Source organism: Theropithecus gelada, chromosome 11 (genome assembly GCF_003255815.1).
Source record: "Theropithecus gelada isolate Dixy chromosome 11, Tgel_1.0, whole genome shotgun sequence".
NCBI lineage: Eukaryota > Metazoa > Chordata > Mammalia > Primates > Cercopithecidae > Theropithecus > Theropithecus gelada.
In genome coordinates, this window is record NC_037679.1 from 10,633,816 (window position 1) to 10,654,026 (window position 20,211).

General features: G+C 42.9%; 1 protein-coding gene across 1 annotated transcript in view; it reads left to right on the forward strand.

Annotated features, from left to right (window-relative positions):
• The first annotated feature begins 201 nt into the window (after nt 1-201).
• SLC4A8 (solute carrier family 4 member 8) overlaps nt 202-20,211 on the forward strand; it is a 90,211-nt gene continuing 70,201 nt past the window's right edge. The window contains exons 1-2 of the mRNA XM_025401567.1: nt 202-466; nt 16,313-16,394. Of these exons, the coding sequence (XP_025257352.1) occupies nt 419-466; nt 16,313-16,394 (130 nt within the window). The 5' untranslated portion in view covers nt 202-418. The remainder of the gene's footprint in view (nt 467-16,312; nt 16,395-20,211) is intronic.

The following is a 20,211-nucleotide window of genomic DNA, read 5'->3' on the forward strand; positions in this document are numbered from 1 at the left end:
ACTTTCGCAGTTTTCAAGGGTCAGGTGCAGCTGCAAATAGAAGCAGAGATTTTCTAGCAAGCAGTTGGAAGGACCTTCACGCCCAGAGGCCTCTGAAGGGAGGGAGGCGGTTTCCAAGGCAACCGGGCCCTGGAGCGGTTGGCTCCCCGGCTCCTCCCCCTCCCCGCGGTAGCCCAGGGTACCGCCGGACAGCGTCCTCTCGTGCTCCGCGCCCTGATTGGCTGCGCAGGCCGCTCGCTGATTGGTTGCGGCGGATGCCTCGCGGGCCGGTGGCTATGGAGGCGGCGGCGGTTGATGGTTGACCGTTGGCTCCGGGGTAGGGGTCGCCGTTCGAGTGATCTGCTCAGACCTGACGAGAGGGCGCAGGCTGCTGACGCTCGGCCTGGAGCCCGCGGGTGAGACCTAGTTCGGTTCCGCCATGCCGGCCGCCGGGAGTAACGAGCCGGACGGCGTCCTCAGCTATCAGGTAGGGCCCCGCCTCCCGCGCCTCCCGCTCCTCCCCGGGGCGCAGCCTCCTCATCCTCTACCCACCCTCCTTCCTTCTGCCCCCGAGCCCAGGCTTCCCAGGCCGCTCCCTGAGGGCGAGGGGAGGCCAGCCCGGGACACCAGGGGGCGCTCCGGGCGGTTGGGGACCGGGCCGGGGCTGCAAGAGAGTGACCTTGGGCCGAACCTGGGAGCTGGCCCATCTCTGCCGCATGCATTGCGCCGCCCGCCCAGGAGCCCTGACAGCCGGCGGGCTGCGACCTCTTGTTCTCCTAGCGTCTTTCCGTTGGAAGGGGCCGGCGTCTGGCCTCGCGTTGTCCTGCCCTAACGTGGGCAGAAAGGGTAGCCAGGGACCTTGCTCTGGTGGGGCACGTCTTCTCTTTGTGTTTTTATTTCTGGGGGTTTTTGGTTCCCCAGTGGTTCAGAGGAAAAGCCGGAAAAGACTGTGGAGACTGGGACTAATCCCCGATAGAGTGACCCGGTTTGTGACTCCCCCTGCCCCATTGCACAGACACTTGAAAACTTCTGGGTAGGGACTGCAAACTGGGCTGAGGATGTGTGGAGGGGTCAGGAACAGGTGCTTATTTAAGGGAATGAGAAAACCAAGGTTAAGTAACTGGTATTAGAACTGTTGGGGCGGCTAACGTAAGGAAAAGCATTGGACTAAGTGTTAGAGTCTGTAGGTTGAAATCCTACCTCTGCCTCACACAGACTTTGTGACCTTGAGTAAGTCACTTGCCTCTTTGAACCTCAGTTTCCCCAACTATTAAAATGGGAATAGTTATGTCTGCTTTGCTTGCTTCACAGGGTTGTTTTGAGGATGAGACGAAGTGCTGTTTGTGAAAGGGCTTTGTGGAGTAATGTTTATTATGTGACACTCAGTTAATGAGTGGCAGCCCATTGAATTCTCACTCCCTGTTTCCTGTGCAATCAGATGGTTTGGTTTCTGCTTTGGAAAGAGGGCTGGAAGAGGAGGCAAGTCTGAAGTGGAGGGCTCTGAAGACGGTAATGGGCCATCTCAGGAAGGATGACACATCTTGGAAACAAGTGCCATGTTGACCTCAGGGATGTTTTCCCAGAGGAGGCAGGGGAAATATCCTGAGTTTGCAACAGAATGAGTATCAGACACTGACTCTCTCCTCTTCTTCCTGGTTAATAGTTTGTTACTATTAATAGAAGATACATTCTTCTTTCCTTGCTCTGTCAGGAAAGAATATCTAAGATTTTGGAAAATCCATATCTAACCCCCTTAAAGCCTATTAAATGTATTCAATCTTTGGGATACAATGGTAAGAAAAAATAGGTAATGTTCTTGCCCTCCTGGAGCGCATCATCTAGTGGGGGAGGGGAGAGGTACTATTTTTAATCAAATATCACACAAATAAATGTTATAAACTGTGATAAATGCTTTGAAGAAAGATAGTACCATAAGCGTGTATAACAGTGGTTCCAGCCATGGTCTCAGAGATTTGCTAAGGAAGAAAATCTGGGCAAAGAGCTAAAGGATGAATAAATGTTAACTGAGGGAAGAGGGGGATCACAGGGCCTGAGAGGCAAAGAGAACAGCTACACAAAAGACCTGTGGCAGAGGGGGACACACCTGGTTAGAGACCTTAGATAAGGCCAGTGTGGTGGAGCAACAAGGAGCAATGAGGGAAATGGTATGTGAGGTGTGTTCTGGGGTAATAACACACAGGGCCATTTGGAGCCCATGCTGAGGAAGTTGACATTTATCTGAGGAACAAGGGGAAGCCACTGAAGGGGTTTAAGTAGAGGGGAAAGGGAAGAGAGGGGGTCTTTCCTAACCAGGAGAGAGAAAGAGGGCAGGAGAGAGCAAATGAGATCATGAAAAGATTTTCTTTTTTTTTCCTTTCTTTTTTTTTTTTTTTTTTTTGAGACAGTCTTGCTCTGTCACCCAGGCTGGAGTGCAGTGGCGTGATCTCCACTCACTGCAAGCTCTGTCTCCCAGGTTCACGCTATTCTCCTGCCTCAGCCTCCTAAGTAGTAGGGACTACAGGTGCCCACCACCACGCCCAGCTAATTTTTCATATTTTTAGTAGAGACGGGGTTTCACCGTGTTAGCCAGGATGGTCTTGATCTCCTGACCTCGTGATCCACCCGCCTCGGCCTCCCAAAGTGCTGGGATTACAGGTGTGAGCCACCGCGTCCTGCCCAGATTTTCCTATTGAAAGATTTCTTTGGCTGCAGTGGGGAGAATAGGTTGGAACGGATGTGAGGATACAGTGTCCTTAACATGCCCAATGTTAACAGGTTGTATTATTGAGGACATCATGATCCTTAGGTTTCTGTTAGTGTTCTGTGAGTAGGATAGATCTGGAGTAGGATAGAAAATATCTCCTTTATATCTAGTTTGTGAAACTTTCATGGGTGGTAGGGTGAGGAGAAGAAAAGGAATACAATGGGAACAGTAGGACCTCATGAAGGCTGGAGTCACGTAATATAGACAAATGGGAACTTGAGAGATAGGGAGGAAAAGAGAATGAGGGTAGAAGGAGGAAGGGAGATGGGGATGACTCGCGGGAGAGACAGTCAACTGATTGGCAATGACCAGTTAAACCTTCTGTGTGCCAATTAGGCTGTGTGGAGATGGGCCTTGTAAAGTGAGCAGATTGTGTAACTTGATGTAAATAGAGAGGTTCCAGACATCACCTGTAAATATCATAAGGCTGTGCTGTTTTCGAAGATGTGAGCTACTGCCCTAGCCTTCTAACAGTTCCCTCTGCTTTCTTTCTTGCCCTTCTATAAGACTACTCTCCACATGGCAGCCGCAGGGAGCTTTTAAAAACGCAAATCAGATCATGTCACGTCTTATCTTGAAACCCTTCAGTGGCTTCCTGGTGCATTTTAGAATAAAATCCAAACTCTTTATCATGGCCTACCAAGCCTGAATACAATCAGGCTCTAGTCCACCCTCCCAGGACTGCCTCTCCTCCACTCTCTTTCTTGCACCTCCCCTGGCTTTCTGTTTCTTCAATACAGTGAATCTTGCATACTTCAGGACCTTTGTTCCTGTCATTCCCTCTGCCCAGGATGCTGTTTTACCCAGGTCCTCTCATGATTCAACTGGAGTATCACTTCCTCAGAGTGGCTTTCTCTGAACCTTCATCCCAGTCACTCTCTTTAAGATGATCCTGTTTTATTTTCTTATAACATATGACTTGTTATAACAACTGAACTGTTCTTCTTTTGGTTTCTTGTTTGTTTGTTTGTTTATTTATTTATTTATTTATTTATTTGAGACGGAGTCTCGCTCTGTCGCCCAGGCTGGAGTGCAGTGGCCGGATCTCAGCTCACTGCAAGCTCCGCCTCCCCGGTCTACGCCATTCTCCTGTCTCAGCCTCCCGAGTAGCTGGGACTACAGGCGCCCGCCACCTCGCCCAGCTAGTTTTTTGTATTTTTTTAGTAGAGACGGGGTTTCACCGTGTTAGCCAGGCTGGTCTCGATCTCCTGACCTCATGATCCGCCCGTCTCGGCCTCCCAAAGTGCTGGGATTACAGGCTTGAGCCACCTCGCCCGGCCAGTTTCTTGTTTATTATGATCTCAGTTAGAAGCTTCTTGAGGGCAGGGGACAAGCAGAAAATCTTGTCACCTAGCACAGTGCCTGGTATAAAATTGCTGCTCAATTGCATATGTGAATGAGCAGCTCTCCCGTATCCAAAGCCAGATGCCTCCCCTTAAGGAGCTCAAGGTCTAGTCAGGATTGGCACAGAGTGACAGATGGCCATTACTTCATTACACATGTCTCTTCCCTCTGTGTTGTGTCTTTGCTCAGGCATTGAAGCTGGAAAATCTTTCCCCTCCTCTCCACCTAGAATATTCCATTTTAACCTTCAAGGTCTGGCTCCATATCATTATATTCGTCACTCACTCCCTCTGCTCACAACACCTACCAAGTGCTATCTTCCACGAACCCTTACTTGTGGAATATACATATTCATCTCTGCTGCTCACCTGACAGCTCCATTTACTGTCACTGTTAACTTTTATTGAGTGCTTGCCTTGTGCTAGGCACTATGCTAAGTGTTTTCCATGCATTATCTCACTTAATGCTCTCTTTAACCCTGAGAATTATGCAACTTTATTATCTTTTCCAAATGAGAAAGCAAAGATAATAGAGAGGTTAAGTAATTCTTTTTTTTAATTTTTTTTTTTTTTTGAGATGGAATTTCACTCTTGTTGCCCAGGCTGGAGTGCAGTGGCACAATCTCAGTTCACTGCACCCTCCACCTCCCAGGTTCAAGCGATTCTCCTGCCTCAGCCTCTCGAGTAGCTGGGATTACAGGTGCCTGCCACCACCCTTGGCTAATTTTTTGTATTTTTGGTAGAGACGGGGTTTCACCATGTTGGCCAGGCTGGTCTCAAACTCCTGACCTCAGGTGATCCACCTGCCTTGACCTTCCAAAGTGATGGGATTATAGGCATGAGCCACCTGGCCCGGCATAGAGAGGTTAAGTAATTCTAAGTGCCGGAGTTGCTTGTGGCCCTGCCAGACCCAGGACTGCGTCTCTCCAAAGGATGTGCCCTTAGTCACTGTGCGTTACTGTGGTTGTGTCTTTGATGCCTGTATCAGTATCTGGCCCTGAATAAGCACTTACTAAGTGTTTGGGAAGACAGGATGAGAAGAGACTGCAACAAGGGAGGCCAGCTAGGAGGCCATTGGTGTAATTCAGGATGAGTTAATGAAGACCTACATTAGTCGTCATTTCGATGAGATCTCTGAACGTGGTTATGAAATTTTTATTTATTTTTGAGACAGGGTCTCACTTTGTTGCCCAGGCTGGAGTGCAGTGGCATGATCTCAGCTCACTGCAGCCTTGACCTCCTGGGCTCAAATGATCCTTCCACCTCAGGCTCCCTAGTAGTTGAAACTACAGACATGAACCACTATGCCCAGCTTTTTTAAAATTTATTTTAATTTTTATAGAGACAGAGTCTCACTGTGTTGTCCAGGCTGGTCTTGAATCCCTGTTCTCAAGCGATCCTCGCCCCTTGGCCTCCTGAAGTGCTGGGATTATAGGCATCACCACCACGCTCAGCCAGTTATTGAAATTTTAAGAGTCAATGAGCTTTTAATAGGGGGTAGTAATAGACGAAGGAAGTCAGAAAGCTTTAAGGAAAGCCCCTACTTTGGACTGGAACTGGGGACACCTGGTAGCTTCACAGTTCTCCTGATAAGCACTTTCAGAACAAGCAGAAGGAGGTGTTGAAAGAGAAAACTGGTGAGGTTGGAACCCTTGAGCCAAGTGGTGCTGGGGACTGAAGGAAAGTTCAGGGAGGGTGAAAGTGGTAGATGGGGAAGCATGTGAATTTGGGCAATTTATGTGGATCAGGTCTGCTCAGAATGGAAAATTTTGCAGAAATCTTCAGAATAATAACCCCTGGTAAGTGGGTGATAATTGAGAAACATGGCTGATGGGAGTAGAGTTACACCCCATGTCTTATGATGAACCTGAAAAAGCTCTAAGACAAGAGTTCTGAAGGAGACCTGGATTCTAGTGCCTAGTGACTGTGGCACATGTTGGAGCTCAGTAAATATTTGCTGAGCGAATGAATGAATGGCTCTGTAGGGAGTGGGTCAACTTTTCTGAGGGTTATAGTCAGTTTATGGTAAGCAATCAGTAAATATTTGCTCATATTATTGAATAAAAATATCAACTGTAGGTAGCAGTTTCTCTTCTCACTACGTTGCACATACCCCTCCACCCTCTCCTCACACATACTAGGTATTCTTTCCATATGTGAGAATTGGGGAACCTGTGGGCATTCTTTTTATCTGGTTTTCCCAGATCTGCTGGGGAGCTTCAGTAGGAGAGATGTGGGCAGACTTGCCAAGCAGAGACTTGAGCAGAGAATTGGGGACAATTCAGACTGCAAATTTACTTCCTTCAAAATCTGTAGGTAATTGTCTTAGCTCATGGTTTGCTTTGGCAAGGGTAGACAGGGTCATGGTAGTAATCAGGACACAGAAAAGCGATCATGTCTATTCTAAATCTGCTGCCAGGTAACAGCAACAGATCTTAGATAATGGAGAGGTTGGTTGTTTCCCATAGGTAGTAAGAAGTTTACTGATCCTGGTCTTGGTAGTCAGGAAGTCATAATATATGTATTGGTTTTCAATTTCTGCCATAACAAATTACTACATATTTGGTGGCTTAAAAAAACACAAATTTATCATCTAACACTTCTATAGTTCGGAAATCTGATACAGGTCTCACTGGACTAAAATCAAAGTGTTGGTGGGACTGTTTCTTTCTGGAAGTTCTAGGAGAGAATATGTTTCCTTGCCTTTGCCATCTTCTAGAGACTGCCTGCATTCCTTGGCTCATAGTTCCCTTCCTCCATCTCCAAAGCCAGAAACATAGCATCTCTCAGAACCTACTTTTGTCATCAGATTTTTCTCTGACTCTAGTCTTCCGTCTCTGTCTTTCACGTTAAGGATCCTTATTATTACATTGAGATTATATAATGGTTTTCATAATTTAGGAAGATCTCCGTATTGTAAGATCAGCTGATTAGCAACCTTACCTCCGTCTGCAACCTTAATTCCTCTTTGCCATTATAAGGCAACATATTCACAAACTCTAGGGATTAGGATGTGCATCTCTTTAGAGGACTATTAATCTCTCTATCACAGTGTACTATTTAGTAATCTGTACTGAACAGGAGTGACTCCAAGTGGGGTTCAGCAAAAGAATCACTGAGAAACCAGAGCTGTTTTGGAATTTTAAGCCTCTGGCAGGCTGCTGAACAGTTAGAATGGGAAGCTCATGGGTATTCAGGAGCTCATGGCCACTGAGAAGAGGAAGTCTGGAACAGCTGCATGAGTCCTCGTGGATTTTTTTTTTTCTATAGGGTGTTTTCATTCAGTGAGAAAGTATTTGAGGGCATTGGAGAGTTGGGGACCCATGGGTCAGATTTGGTGATGGGCTCTCCAAAGGGCTAGCATTCCGAGGCTCTGCTGGATAAAGAGGAGGATGGAAGTGAATAAGGAGATGAAGAACTATTGGAGGTCTGGTCAGTAAAGGGCAGTTTGGGGTGCAGGATTCTGGAGCGCTAACGATTTAAGAAAGTAATAATGTGGATCTTAAGCTATTCTTAACTGTGGGCATTAATCCCTGATTAGTCCCTCTGACTAAATGGCCAGGTTCTTTGCTTTTGGCAGTCTTAGCATACTGACTTACTAATGTTAGTAAGGAACACAGACTTGATTAGAGTTCTTATCCTACTTAGCTTTTGTGAGATCTTAGCCTTGATTTAGAACTGTTTTGAGGATTAAGTGAGGCAATATATGTAAAACACAATGTGAGGTATATAAGTGTATTACCTTGGTTTGCTGATTAGAAACCCTGGAAATGGCTGGGCGTGGTGGCTCACACCTGTAATACCAGCACTTTTGCTACTCGTGCGGCTGAAGCAGGACAATTACTTGAACCTGGGAGACGGAGGTTGCAGTGAGCTGAGATGGCACCTCTGCACTCTCCAGCCTGGTGACAGAGCAAGACTCTGTCTCAAAACAAACAAACAAACAAACAAACCCTGGAAATCATCTCTATATTTGTTGATTTTTAAATAGTTGAATGTATTAGAACTCAATAAACACTTGACTTTTTTGGGAGGGCTCTTGGCAGGGTTAGCGGTGGGAGTGAAGTAGAATGGTATTGTATATACTCTCTGAAAACACTGAAAAAGATGAAAGGGTTCTTTGAGGTAAAAATTCTGAGACCTACTGCAGGAAAGGAGGTGGGATTCATTTGGGCAGGTCCACCACCACGCAGGTCCAGAGAGGAGCCTCAGGGGAAGTGTGTTAGAGAGAGAGCTTGAGGTGGGCTCTGCTCCCCACCTTCCCTGTCCCCTGTAACCTCTGTGGCTGCTTCCAGGAGCTGGGGCCATTATGTAAGACTTAGCTCTGCCCGTGCCTTTTAATTTCCATTTACTGTAAGTGAGAATCTGGTCTGCTACTCAGTTATAATTCATTCATTTTTCAAGGCTCATAACAATGCTTTCTCTCTCAAGGCTTGCTTTGCAATTTCAGCATTTTAATGTGTATTTAACCCTCTTAGTTCTTTTTATCTATCTAGTCCTTGAGGTAGGCACTCAAGTCAATTCACATTTACGTAGTGGGTCATTATCAGTGAACTAAGAGGAAGTTCAGAAAAGAGGGTACTCAGAAATAGGGTTTTTTCCGTCCCCCTTCCCTCCCCTCCCCTCCCCTCCCCTCCCCTCCCCTCCTCTCACCTCTCCTTTCCTTTCCCTTCTCTCCTAAGCTTATATAATGTGTTTCTCATGATTCTAATCTTTTCTGAGTCACAAGCCCCTTTGAGAATCTGATGAAAGTTATGGACCCTCTCCCAGGAAAAGTGCACATTCACACATATTCCCACAGATCCTCTGAAGCCCATTTACAAGCACCCTAGAAATCCATGGACCACAATTGAGAGATCTTTTTTGCCATAAATAAATGATAGTGTCAGAGGAAATAATAGCTAATTTGTGAGAAATCTGCAGCAAGCACAGACCAAAGAGACCTGATGTTCCTTTCTTTTCATTTTTAATGATTTCAAACACACTTTGTATGTGCCTGAAATTTATGGATCATTTCAAGCATATAGCAAAGTAGAGAGATTTTTGCATAGTGGGTCATCATGTACCCATGACTTGGCTTCAACAATGAACACACCATCTGTTTTTTTTTTTTTTTTGAGACAGGGTCTTGCTCTGTTGGCCATGCTGGAGTTCGGTGGTGCAAACACAGCTCATTAGAACCTCCAACTCCTGGGCTCAAGCAATTCTTCCACCTGAGCCTCCAGAGTAGCTGGGACTACAGGCCCATACCACCACACCCAGCTAATTTTTGAATTTGTTGTAGGGACGAGGTTTCACTATGTTACCCAGGCTGGTCTCGAACTCCTAGCCTCAAGCGATCCTCCCACCTCAGCTTCCAAAGCTCTGGGGTTATAGGCATCAGTCACAGAGCCTGGCCACACAATCTTGTTTCATCTATGTTCATCTTATCTCCAAATCTCAGACATATTATTTCATGAGTAAAAATTTCAGTGTGTAGCCCTAAAGATTAAAGACTCTTTTAAAAAACGACATAACTGCCATAACACAGAAGATTATTATTATACTGAAAAAATAGTTTCCTAATATAATCAAATTTTCATTTAGTTGTTTACATTTATGCGAATACGTTGTAGGTTTTTTTAAAAAAATACTTGCTTTATTTGAACCAGGATTCAAAGAAAGTCCACACGTTCACATTCAAGCCTGACCTTTCAAATGCTTTCGCTAATGGTTATTGACAGTGGCTCTGTTTTCTTTGGTAAGACAAAGAAAATGGATGAACAATTATTCAGTGAATTTAGGCTGTGGTTAACCAATCTAAATTAAGGAAACAAACAACAAGAAAGTTTTTCAATCTGAATTTTTCAGATGATTGACCTTGCTCTTTATATTTTGCAGTTACAATTTTAAAGAAATCAATCATCTCTCCTACCCTCCCTCCCTCTGTTCCTCTGGATTCCCACTGTGTTCTCTGCTATGTCAGGTGTCTGAAGACAGTACCAAGTATTATAATTAATTGATTCCTATCCTCTGGATATTAAAAACCAGTAGGGGAGCCAACATGAATAATTATTCATATATATAATTATTTATATATATAGTTTTATGAGAAAACATCTGATCAATTATCAAAGAGTTTATAAAACTAATAAACATTCATTGAAATGTATGGGATACTTACCATGTGCTGGACATTGTACTGGGTGCTGGGTAGATATTGATGAATATAAGACACAGTACCCATCCTTCTAGAACTTTTGAGGGGACACAGTCTGGATTTTGCTGATTGTATTCCCATAGTGTTGTTTTTCAAGGAACTGTGTTTTATTGTACTTTCAGTAAACTGGTATTTGGATTTAGAGGCTTGATCAGATTCAGGGACAATTTAATTGGTAAGATTACCTCATGGGTGGTGATATGGTCTCTCATTAGGAGGCATACAATGTCTGATTGTCTCTTCTTTGTGATGTTAGTGGCTGTTGAAAATCAGTGCAATCCATTAGGGATTGCAAAATGGTTTTGTTCCATCATTCCCTTTTCATTTATTCTCTTCCATAATGAGAAGCTTTTCTCATCTACTCTGTGGTACCACTCTATGGTACAGTTTATCTAGGAAACGCCAGATAAATTATTTGCCAGTTTTCAAAGTAATGAGTTGGTTCATTAGTGTTATCCTCCAAATGTGACCAATTAGTTAATTTTAAAAGTGACCGTGTGAGGCCAGGTGTGGTGGCTCACACCTGTAATCCTAGCACTTTGGGAGGCTGAGGAAGGAAGATCACTTGAGCTTAGGAGTTTGAGACCAGCCTGGGCAACATAGTGAGACCCCCCAACTCTGCCACCTCTCTATTTTAAAAATAAATAAATAAATAAACAAATAAAATAAAAGTGACCTTGTGAAGTGAACTCATCAATCTTAACATATTGACATGGTCAATCTGTTGTACGCATTACCCTACTGATGCTCAAATTGTCCTATTTTTTGGCAAGAGACCCCTTTAAATTGGCTCCTGAGTCCTTAGGACACAACCCTTGTTGTCTTTGAGTGCTTCCTTAGTATCTAACATAATAAGATGTTTTAGATTTACCTTGTACATTTCCTGGCTAGGACCTATGACCAACCATTTCTCCAAGGAGCTCTGATTCCTTTTATTACAAAATGGTATTTTAAGAGACTATAATGTAGGTACTAATTATACTCATTGCTACTGATTGATCATTTTTTTCTAAGCCTTTGAGTGGGCAGAGCTAGAAAATATAAAAACACATTATATATTATTGTTGATACTTCCAATTCAAATTTAGGACTGCATGGCTCTTATTTACCTTTTGTCTTAAAACTGTATCTCCTTTCTCCCTTGCCAAGAATCCCAGTCCTCAGCCGCATTGGGAGTGACAGAATAAGTTCACATAGCTACTTGTTTGTTTTATCTCACAACATACAACAAGCCTCAGAATACCAACACCAGCACTACAACCAAAAATAAGATAACCAAAAGCAGTTTGAGATCTTTTAAAATTCTTCTTTGTCCTTCGAGTATATGCCACTAAGGATGTTCAGTCAGTTTATTATGTTTTAATGTTACTTAGATTAATTTCTCTTGGAATTTACACTATCAATTTGACCTTTGTTTTCATTTTGTTTTTGATTTTGGGGAATTACTTTAAAATTTTTAATTTTACGTTATGTAAATTATTGACAAGATAAGGTATATTCAAAAAAGTCTAGCTTCTATCTTTGTCTCTTGCATCTTATTCTCTCCTTCCTCTCTAGGTAACTATGTAAAAAAATCTTTTGTGACTTTTTCTTCTTTTATTTGTTATTTATTTATTTATTTATTTATTTGAGATGGAGTCTCGCGCTGTCATCCAGGCTGGAGTGCAGTGGCGTAATCTTGGCTCACTGCAACCTCTGCCTCCTAGGTTCAAGCGATTCTCCTGCCTTAGCCTCCAAAGTAGCTGGGATTATAGGCGTGCACCACCATACCCGGCTAATTTTTGTATTTTTAGTAGAGATGGGGTTTCACCATGTTGGCAAGGCTGGTCTTGAACTCCTGACCTCAAGTGATCCACCTGCCTTGGGCTCCCAGAGTGCTGAGATTATAGGCATGAGCCGCCGTGGTCGGCCTATTTGTTTTAAAATGTAAGCAAACACTTATGTTCCAACACCCTTTCTTAGATAAAAGGTAGCAAATCATACAGTTTTCTCCATCTTGCTTTTTAAATTTAACGTTATATTGTGGAGTCTCCATTTTTCCATGGTAGTAATAATATATAATTTTAAGTGTCTATAAAGCTAATTTAATAAATAAAATATCCTAAGTAGATATTAGACTATTTTATTTACTTCCCTAAAAATTTGTTTATTCCAGTTGGCCTCAAAAACTGTATTTGAATCTTCTCATTGGGAAAATGGATTGCCTTGTGTTCAGAGTTGTCTTATTTGGGAGCATAGATGATAACTACAAAATAGTAACTTTGGAACAGTAAGCTGGAAACTTGAGGGGGTTCTAGAAGGAAGGTGATATTGTTTGGCTATTTGTCCCCACCAAATATGTTAAAATGTAATCCCCCAATGTTGGAGATGGGGTCTGGTGGGAGATGTTTGAGTAATGGGGTCAGATGCCTCATGAATATCTTGGTGCCATCCTCACAGTAATGAATGAGTTCTTGCTCTGAGTTCACACAAGACCTGGTTGTTTAAAAGTCTGGGCCCTCCCCTCTCTCTTGTCCCCTGTCTTTCCATGTTATATGCCAGCTTCCCTTTTGCCTTCTGCCATGATTGTGAGCTTCCTGACTCTCTCACCAGAAGCAGATGCTAGCACCACACTTCCTGTACAACCTGCAGAACTGCGAGCCAAGATAAACCTATTTTCTTAATAAATTACCCAGTCTCAGGTATTCCGTTATAGCAACGTAAACGGACTGATACAGGAGAGGTGGGGATTTAATGTGCTGGAGAGTTTGGGGAAGTGGGATGTTAGATGACTAGATGACCTGACAATATGAGCAAAGGCATGAAGGTGGGAATGTGCACAGTGTTCTCGGGATCAGTCAGCTTGGCTGGAGTTGCAGGTTTGAGAAGGGAAATAGATTGCCAGGGAAATCAGCTAAGAGTTTTTTTGAAATAATTCAGGGTCTTGTGATTCAGGGTATTGATAGGATAGGTGCCATTATATTCATTCTTTTAAAACGTTTAAATTTTATTTTGAAATTGACAAGTAATATTTAAGTAATATTGTAGATATTCATTGGGGTGCATAGTGATGTTTCAATACATTTAATGTATAGTGATCAGATCAGAGTAATTAGCATATCTATCATTTAAAACATTATTTCTTTGTGTTGAGGTTACTCAATATCTTCCTTCTAGCTGTTTGAAACTCTATATTATAGTCATCCTACTGTAGTATAGAACACTAGAACTTACTCTTCCTATACAGTTGTAATTTTTTATCCTTTAGCAAATCTCTCCCTACCCTCTTCCCCCTTGCCTTCCCAGTCTCTAATATTCTCTGTTATACTTCTTATTTCTATGAGATCAACTTTTTTTAGCTTCCACATATGAGTGAGAACATGCAGTGTTTAACTTTCTGTTTCTGGCTGGCTTCACTTAACATAATGTCCTTCAGTTCCATCCATATTGCCTCAAATGACAGGATTTTATCCTTTTTATGGCTGAATAGTATTCCATTGTGTATATATGCCACATTTTCTTTTTTTTTCTTTCTTTTCTTTTTTTTTTTTTTTGAGATGGAGTCTTGCTCTGTCGCCCAGGCTGGAGTGCGGTGGCTGGATCTCGGCTCACTGCAAGCTCCGCCTCCCGGGTTTACGCCATTCTCCTGCCTCAGCCTCCCGAGTAGCTGGGACTGCAGGCGCCTGCCACCTCGCCTGGCTAGTTTTTTTGTATTTTTTTTAGTAGAGACGGGGTTTCACCGTGTTAGCCAGGATGGTCTCGATCTCCTGACCTCGTGATCCACCTGCCTCGGCCTCCCAAAGTACTGGGATTACAGGCTTGAGCCACCGCCCCCGACCATGCCACATTTTCTTTATCCATTAATCTGTTGTTGGACACCTAGGATGATTTCGTATCTTGGCTATTATGAATAATGCTGCGATAAACATGGGGATGCAGATATCTCTTTAATGTAGTGATTTCCTTTCCTTTGGATAAATGCCTAGTAGTGAGATTACTGGATTATATGGTAGTTCTATTTGTAGTTTTTTGAGGAACCTCCACTGTTCTCCACAGTGGCTGTACTAGTTTATATTCCCACCAACAGTGTATAAGGGTTGTTTCTTCTTCACATCCTCGCCAGCATTTGTTATATTTTGTCTTTTTGATAATAGCCATCCTAACTGGAGTGAGATGATACCTCATTGTAGTTTCGATTTGCATTTCCCTGATGATAAGTGACATTGAGCGTTTTTTCATATATTTGTTAACTATTTGTTTGTCTTTTGAGAATTGTGTATTCGGTCTTTTAACAAAGATTTATCGAGCACCTATTATGTGAAAAGTCTGTGCTGGGTGCTAGGATACAGTGGCGAGGAAGATGGATGTAGTTCCTTCCTCAAGGAACAGAGGAGACTTTTTTTTTTTTTTTTTGAGACAGAGTCTCACTCTGTTGCCCATGCTGGAGTACAATGGTGCGATATCAGCTCACTGCAACTTCTGCCTCTCCGGTTCAAGTGATTCTCCTGCCTCAGCCTCCTGAGTAGCTGGGACTATAGGCATGCACCGCCACACCCAGATAATTTTCTTATTTTTAGTAGAGACGGGGTTTCACCATGTTGGTCAGGCCAGTCTTGAACTCCTGACCTCAGGTGATCCACCTGCATTGGCCTCCCAAAGTGTTGGGATTACAGGTGTGAGCCACCACACCCGGCCAAGACATTTTATTACTAAGAGAATTGCAGTGCGCTGTGAGGGTATGTAAATGGGGAACCTAGCTTAGTTTGGAAGTGGGGGTGTGTAATCAGGAAAGGCTTCTACGTAAGTGTGTTGAGGCTGAGATCAAAGAGAGGATGATCTTTTTGATCATTCTCAAAGGTGATGGCAGGTGGTGGGAGTGACAGGGAGAGAATGGTAGTTCCAGGAAGAGAGAGCAGCACTAAGTAAAGAAGGTGGGTGTGGTTCCACTAAAAAAAAAAAAAAAAAAAGCCTAATATGATTTAAAGGGTTGGAGCATGTAGTGAAGAGTGGATGAGAGAAGAAAATTAATTTTTTAGAGAAATTGCAAAGGAAGAAAGACTTGGTAAGAAAAGGGAACTAGCTACCTGAAGGCATATGGTAGGCACTCAAAACATGTGGAATGGATGAATAAGTAACTTTGAAACTTCACCTGTGGGCTAATAAATGATGAGCCATTGGCAGGAATAAATAAATGAGCACAGGGTGTTAGTTTTGGAAGGAAAGTTAGTTGGGTTTTAGACACATGATTCTTGAGGTGTGGCATCCTAGTGGCTTATCAATTACTGAACCACAGTTTCAGATTGCAGTTGAAATTGTAAGTCTCAAGTGAGGAAAACAAAGAAGAGAGAGCTGTTTCTTGGAAATTACGGTTAGAGGAAGAAAAGGCCTAAGGATGAGACAGAGGAGGCCTGGTAAGAGGAGCAGGATGGAGAATTTCAAGGACAGTGTGTGGTAAACAGGCTCAAATGCTGCAAAGAGGCCAAGGAGACCAATCTACAGCAAATGGGACAACCTGCTTCATAGCACTTGCAAAATGCCAGCATGTTACACAGAGGTATAGATGGAGTGTGGAGGTGGAAAAGGCATGAGTTTTACAGCCAGAAGACCTGGGCTCATGACATGTCCTAGTAATCCCAGCTGCTTTGGAGGCTGAGGTAGGAGAATTGCTTGAGCCCAGGAGTTCAAGGCTGCAGTGAGCTATGATTGTATCACTGCAATATAGCCTGGTTGACCCATTCTCTCTCTCTCTCTCTCTTTTTTTTTTTTTAAAGACCTAGGCTCAGTCCTAGGTCTGCCTTTTATGACATTCGTGATCCTGCGTCATCATTACTTAATGTTCTCTGAGTCTCAGTCTGCTCATTTATAAAATGAGAGAGAGAATGGCTGCCATATTTGCATCTAAAAGGTATTGTGAAGTTCAGATGTAAAAATGCATGTAAACCATTGTATTTTCCCCATAAGTATCTCAAAAGGATCTGGCATACACAAGATTTGTATATTTCAATGAGGTATGTGTATTACTGTGACTACTTATTTGTGTTTAAACAGAGACCAGATGAAGAAGCTGTGGTGGATCAGGGTGGAACCAGTACAATTCTCAACATTCACTATGAAAAAGAAGAGCTGGAAGGTAAGAACTGCTGTGCTGTGTAATCAGGGAAATTGGTGAGGGGCAGCCTGGTGTGGGAAGACCTGGCTCTGTGTCCTAACTCTTTCTCACTAGCTGTATGACCTTGGGGAAAAATCACTTGATTTCCTTTAGCCTCAATTTCCTCATCTGGTAAATATAAGTGGGGATACTAATACCTGTACTACCTTATAGGGATATCATTAGGATCTAATTGCCCACATAGGGGATAGTGCTTTGAACACCGTGAATTCCAATATAAATATTAACAAATTACCTGTTCTTTGAGAATGTGATGTACTCAATTCAGTGCGTTGATTCTTGACAACTGCCTGGAAATACAAATATATACAAAACTTAAAGAGAAAATAAAATACAAATAGTTTTAAAAACTCAGTTTGGCTATAAAACCCTATTTTTATCCCATTTCCAAAATTTGCTGTTTCTATTCTAATTATACCCATTTCTGCCTGGTGTTTTCATCTAAACAAGAGGGAAAACAGGAACACACCTGTGACATACTCTGGAGTTCATAACATCAAAGTTATGTAAAAGCCCAGCTGAAGTGGAAAGGAAGGAAGAGGCATTTTGGATGACCCACTCTATCCAGTTTACCTTATTTCAGCTCTTCCTTTCTCTACACCTCACCCCCGGCTCCCCACATGACCGTTGTGTGGTGTCCTGCTTTCCTTCTTCCCTTGGGGACTAGCTGGTGTGTTAGGAGTGTTAGGAGTTGGACCCACACCTGGCCATGGTTTTCTGATTATCAGTGTTGATGCTCAGTTTCATTAGAGGAAGGCTCATGTCCAGTATAGCTTTAATGAGAAGCCACATTTGGCTCAAAAGCCTTTGTGAAATCTCTGCAGCATCCCCTGCGATGTTGAAGGCTATGAAACAGCAACTTTCTGATGCCTGAGACAGCATGTGAAATGTTCTCTCTGTACTGCCTGTTCCCGTGACAGTTTTTTCATCAAAGTTGTACAACCTCCAGAGAAAACTTGTCCTTTTGATGGGGAGAACGGAAGCTGTAGAGGCTGACTCAGCCTCTGGGTCTGTTACCATGAGAACTGATGGTGGGTGGCTCTGTGGAGGTCAGTGGTGTTTGGGTATACCAAGGTGAAGTTTTCCAAGTTATTTTGACCAAATGGAAGAGAAAATGTGAGTTGCAGCAGTTGGGAGGGAGTGGGAGAAGGAAAGGGTGTGGAATGGAAGGCTAACATTTATTGAATGTTAGGCATTAGATTAGGCACCTTATACAAGTTGTCCTTTTCATCTTCATAGCACCCCAGGCAGGTAGGTATCATTATCCCTATTTTACACATGAGGAAACTGCTCAAGGTCATCGAGCCTAATAGCAAGTGAGGCTGGGGAGAGAATACTGCTCTTTTCATTCTGCCACACAGCCTGCAAGGGAGGACAGTAACTATCATTAACCACCCAACCTCAGTATCTTGCCCCATCAAATACAATTTTTGTATGTTGCTCTTGCCTTTTCTTCTGTTCTGATAATCCCGGGATCTCTCTACCCTCTCGTTGCATCTTGGGGCCACGTTGCTGTCAGTTTAGTTGTCCTATAGCAAGCACCATTGGACCTTTGCCCTCAGCAAGGAGGTAACCATTTATGAACACTCTTGTCTACTTGGGAGTAGAATAAGAAACCTGGACAAGCTCTCTTGAATCTTAATAACTGGTTCCATCCATGGAGATCAGGCAGTGGGAGCAGCTTCTCCAGATGACATCATCTGTTCTTTATGCATGTTCTACTTTGCTAAAAAAGAAAGCCTCCTATGATGATAGCCTTACTAGTGCATAGTGTGCTGGGAGATGGTCCTTTGTACACAGACTTTTTTGAAAACTAGAAGCTTATTTATGTTAACACTTAAAAAAAAAGCATTACATGCAAATGGTGGACAAGCTAGAACCGGATCTCAGGCCTGATGTGCTTCTAGACCAGCTCTGGAGAAGAGAAGAGAAAGTTGGGATTTGCTGTAGGGTTGGCTGTGCTGTGGGTTCCACCCAGACTCACTCTGAAGGCAGCCCTAGGACTCAATGAGGCTGTTCTCAGGGTAGTATTATCTCTTGAAGGCATAGAATAAAATGAGTACCATTTTGATGGAACACAGAAGCAAATTGTGTTCAGATTCAATATGCATGCCATGATACAAGGTTCTGTGGCTGCAAAAAAAATCTCCAGGTCTTCCTTCCCCTTTATTTCATACCTTCTGCCCACATGACATAAACTATAAATCACTGCCTTACCCCATTTTATTTATTTATATTAAACAACAACCTCTAGTCCAAGAATATGAGTTTTTTGTTTTTGTTTGTTTGTTTTTTGAGGCAGTCTTGCTCTGTCACACAGGCTGGAGTGCAGTGACCCAGTCTTGGCCCACTGCAGCCTTGACCTCCGGGGCTCAAGTGATCCTCCCACCCCAGCCTCCCAAGTAGCTGGGGCTACAGGCATGTCCCACCATGCCTGGCTATCCTTACCCCATTTTAAGAACTATTTCTGAGATTTAGTCTGTGCACATTGTTAGAAACTTTCTAAGTGTGGGTCTTTTTGCATAAATTAATTCTATCAGTAAGAGAAGTTGGATTAAGCCATTATGTTGCTTTTTTTCTTTTTTTTTTTTTAAATATGTGGGAAGAGTCAAAGGAAACATCAGAACACTTTCCAAAGATAAACTCAAGAAGAGCAATAGTCCATGATGTGCTTCAGTGGACTTTCCCAGTCCCAGAGGAACAAGAGGCAGTTGCTTTAGTTAGAGGAATGGCTTTTTCCATTTTTTCCGGCAGATCATTATTCCAGATTAACTACTAGATTAATGAACTCTTCTAATATGTTTTTAACAGGGGTAAGAGCCATTTGGTCATATTTATAACTTTTAAAAAGGCTTACAGCTGCTTGGCATGTGAGATTCACCTCTGCAGTTACTGACTTTGAGTTAACCTATGAGCCCAGAGGAGCTGAGCACCTTGTTGTATGTGCTAATGAGCTCAGTGTGAGTTCTGGGTGCAAAAAAAAAATCTCCAGGTCTTCCTTCCCCTTTATTTCATACCTTCTGCTCACATGACATAAACTGTAAATCACTGCCTTACCCCATTTTATTTATTTATATTAAACAACAACCTCTAGTCCAAGAATATGGGTTTTTTGTTTTTGTTTGTTTGTTTGTTTTTTGAGGCACTCTTGCTCTGTCACACAGAACACTTTCTGGGCTTGAGTTAACCTGTAAGCCCAGAGGAGCTGAGCACCTTGTTGTATGTGCTAATGAGCTCTGTGTGAGTGCTGGGTAAACAGTGTGCATGTACTTCATTGTACCTTGGTAGGCCCAATCTCCATTTGCAGGGTAGGTCAAACCTATGGTTCCTGTCCTGCTTCACATGATTCATTGCCAGTTCACTAAAGATTGCTCTCTGCATGTGTATATGTACTTATTTTTTAAATATACAGTAAAATTACATCTTTCCCGTAATTTTTACTAAATTGGAATACTTTATTTGCACGCAGATAGTTCCAAAAGACTAGGTTTGACCCTTTTTGGAAAAAAGAATAGGGAGTTAGATGGGAAGAAATGGGATTTGGGCGAGTTGGTAGGTAGAAGAGCGGGGCAAAGAGTGGTTGAATGGCCAACAAAGTGACCACAGAATTAGTTTAATGAAGTCACTGGATGGCCAGATTCCAGTTAGATGGACTGGATTTTATTGGTGCTATATTCATTTCCTAGTGTCTGTTTGTCATCTTTTCTGCCAATTTTTCTCACAAAATCCAAATCCTTGCTTTAGAACCCCCACACTATAAAATGATGCCTGATTTTCT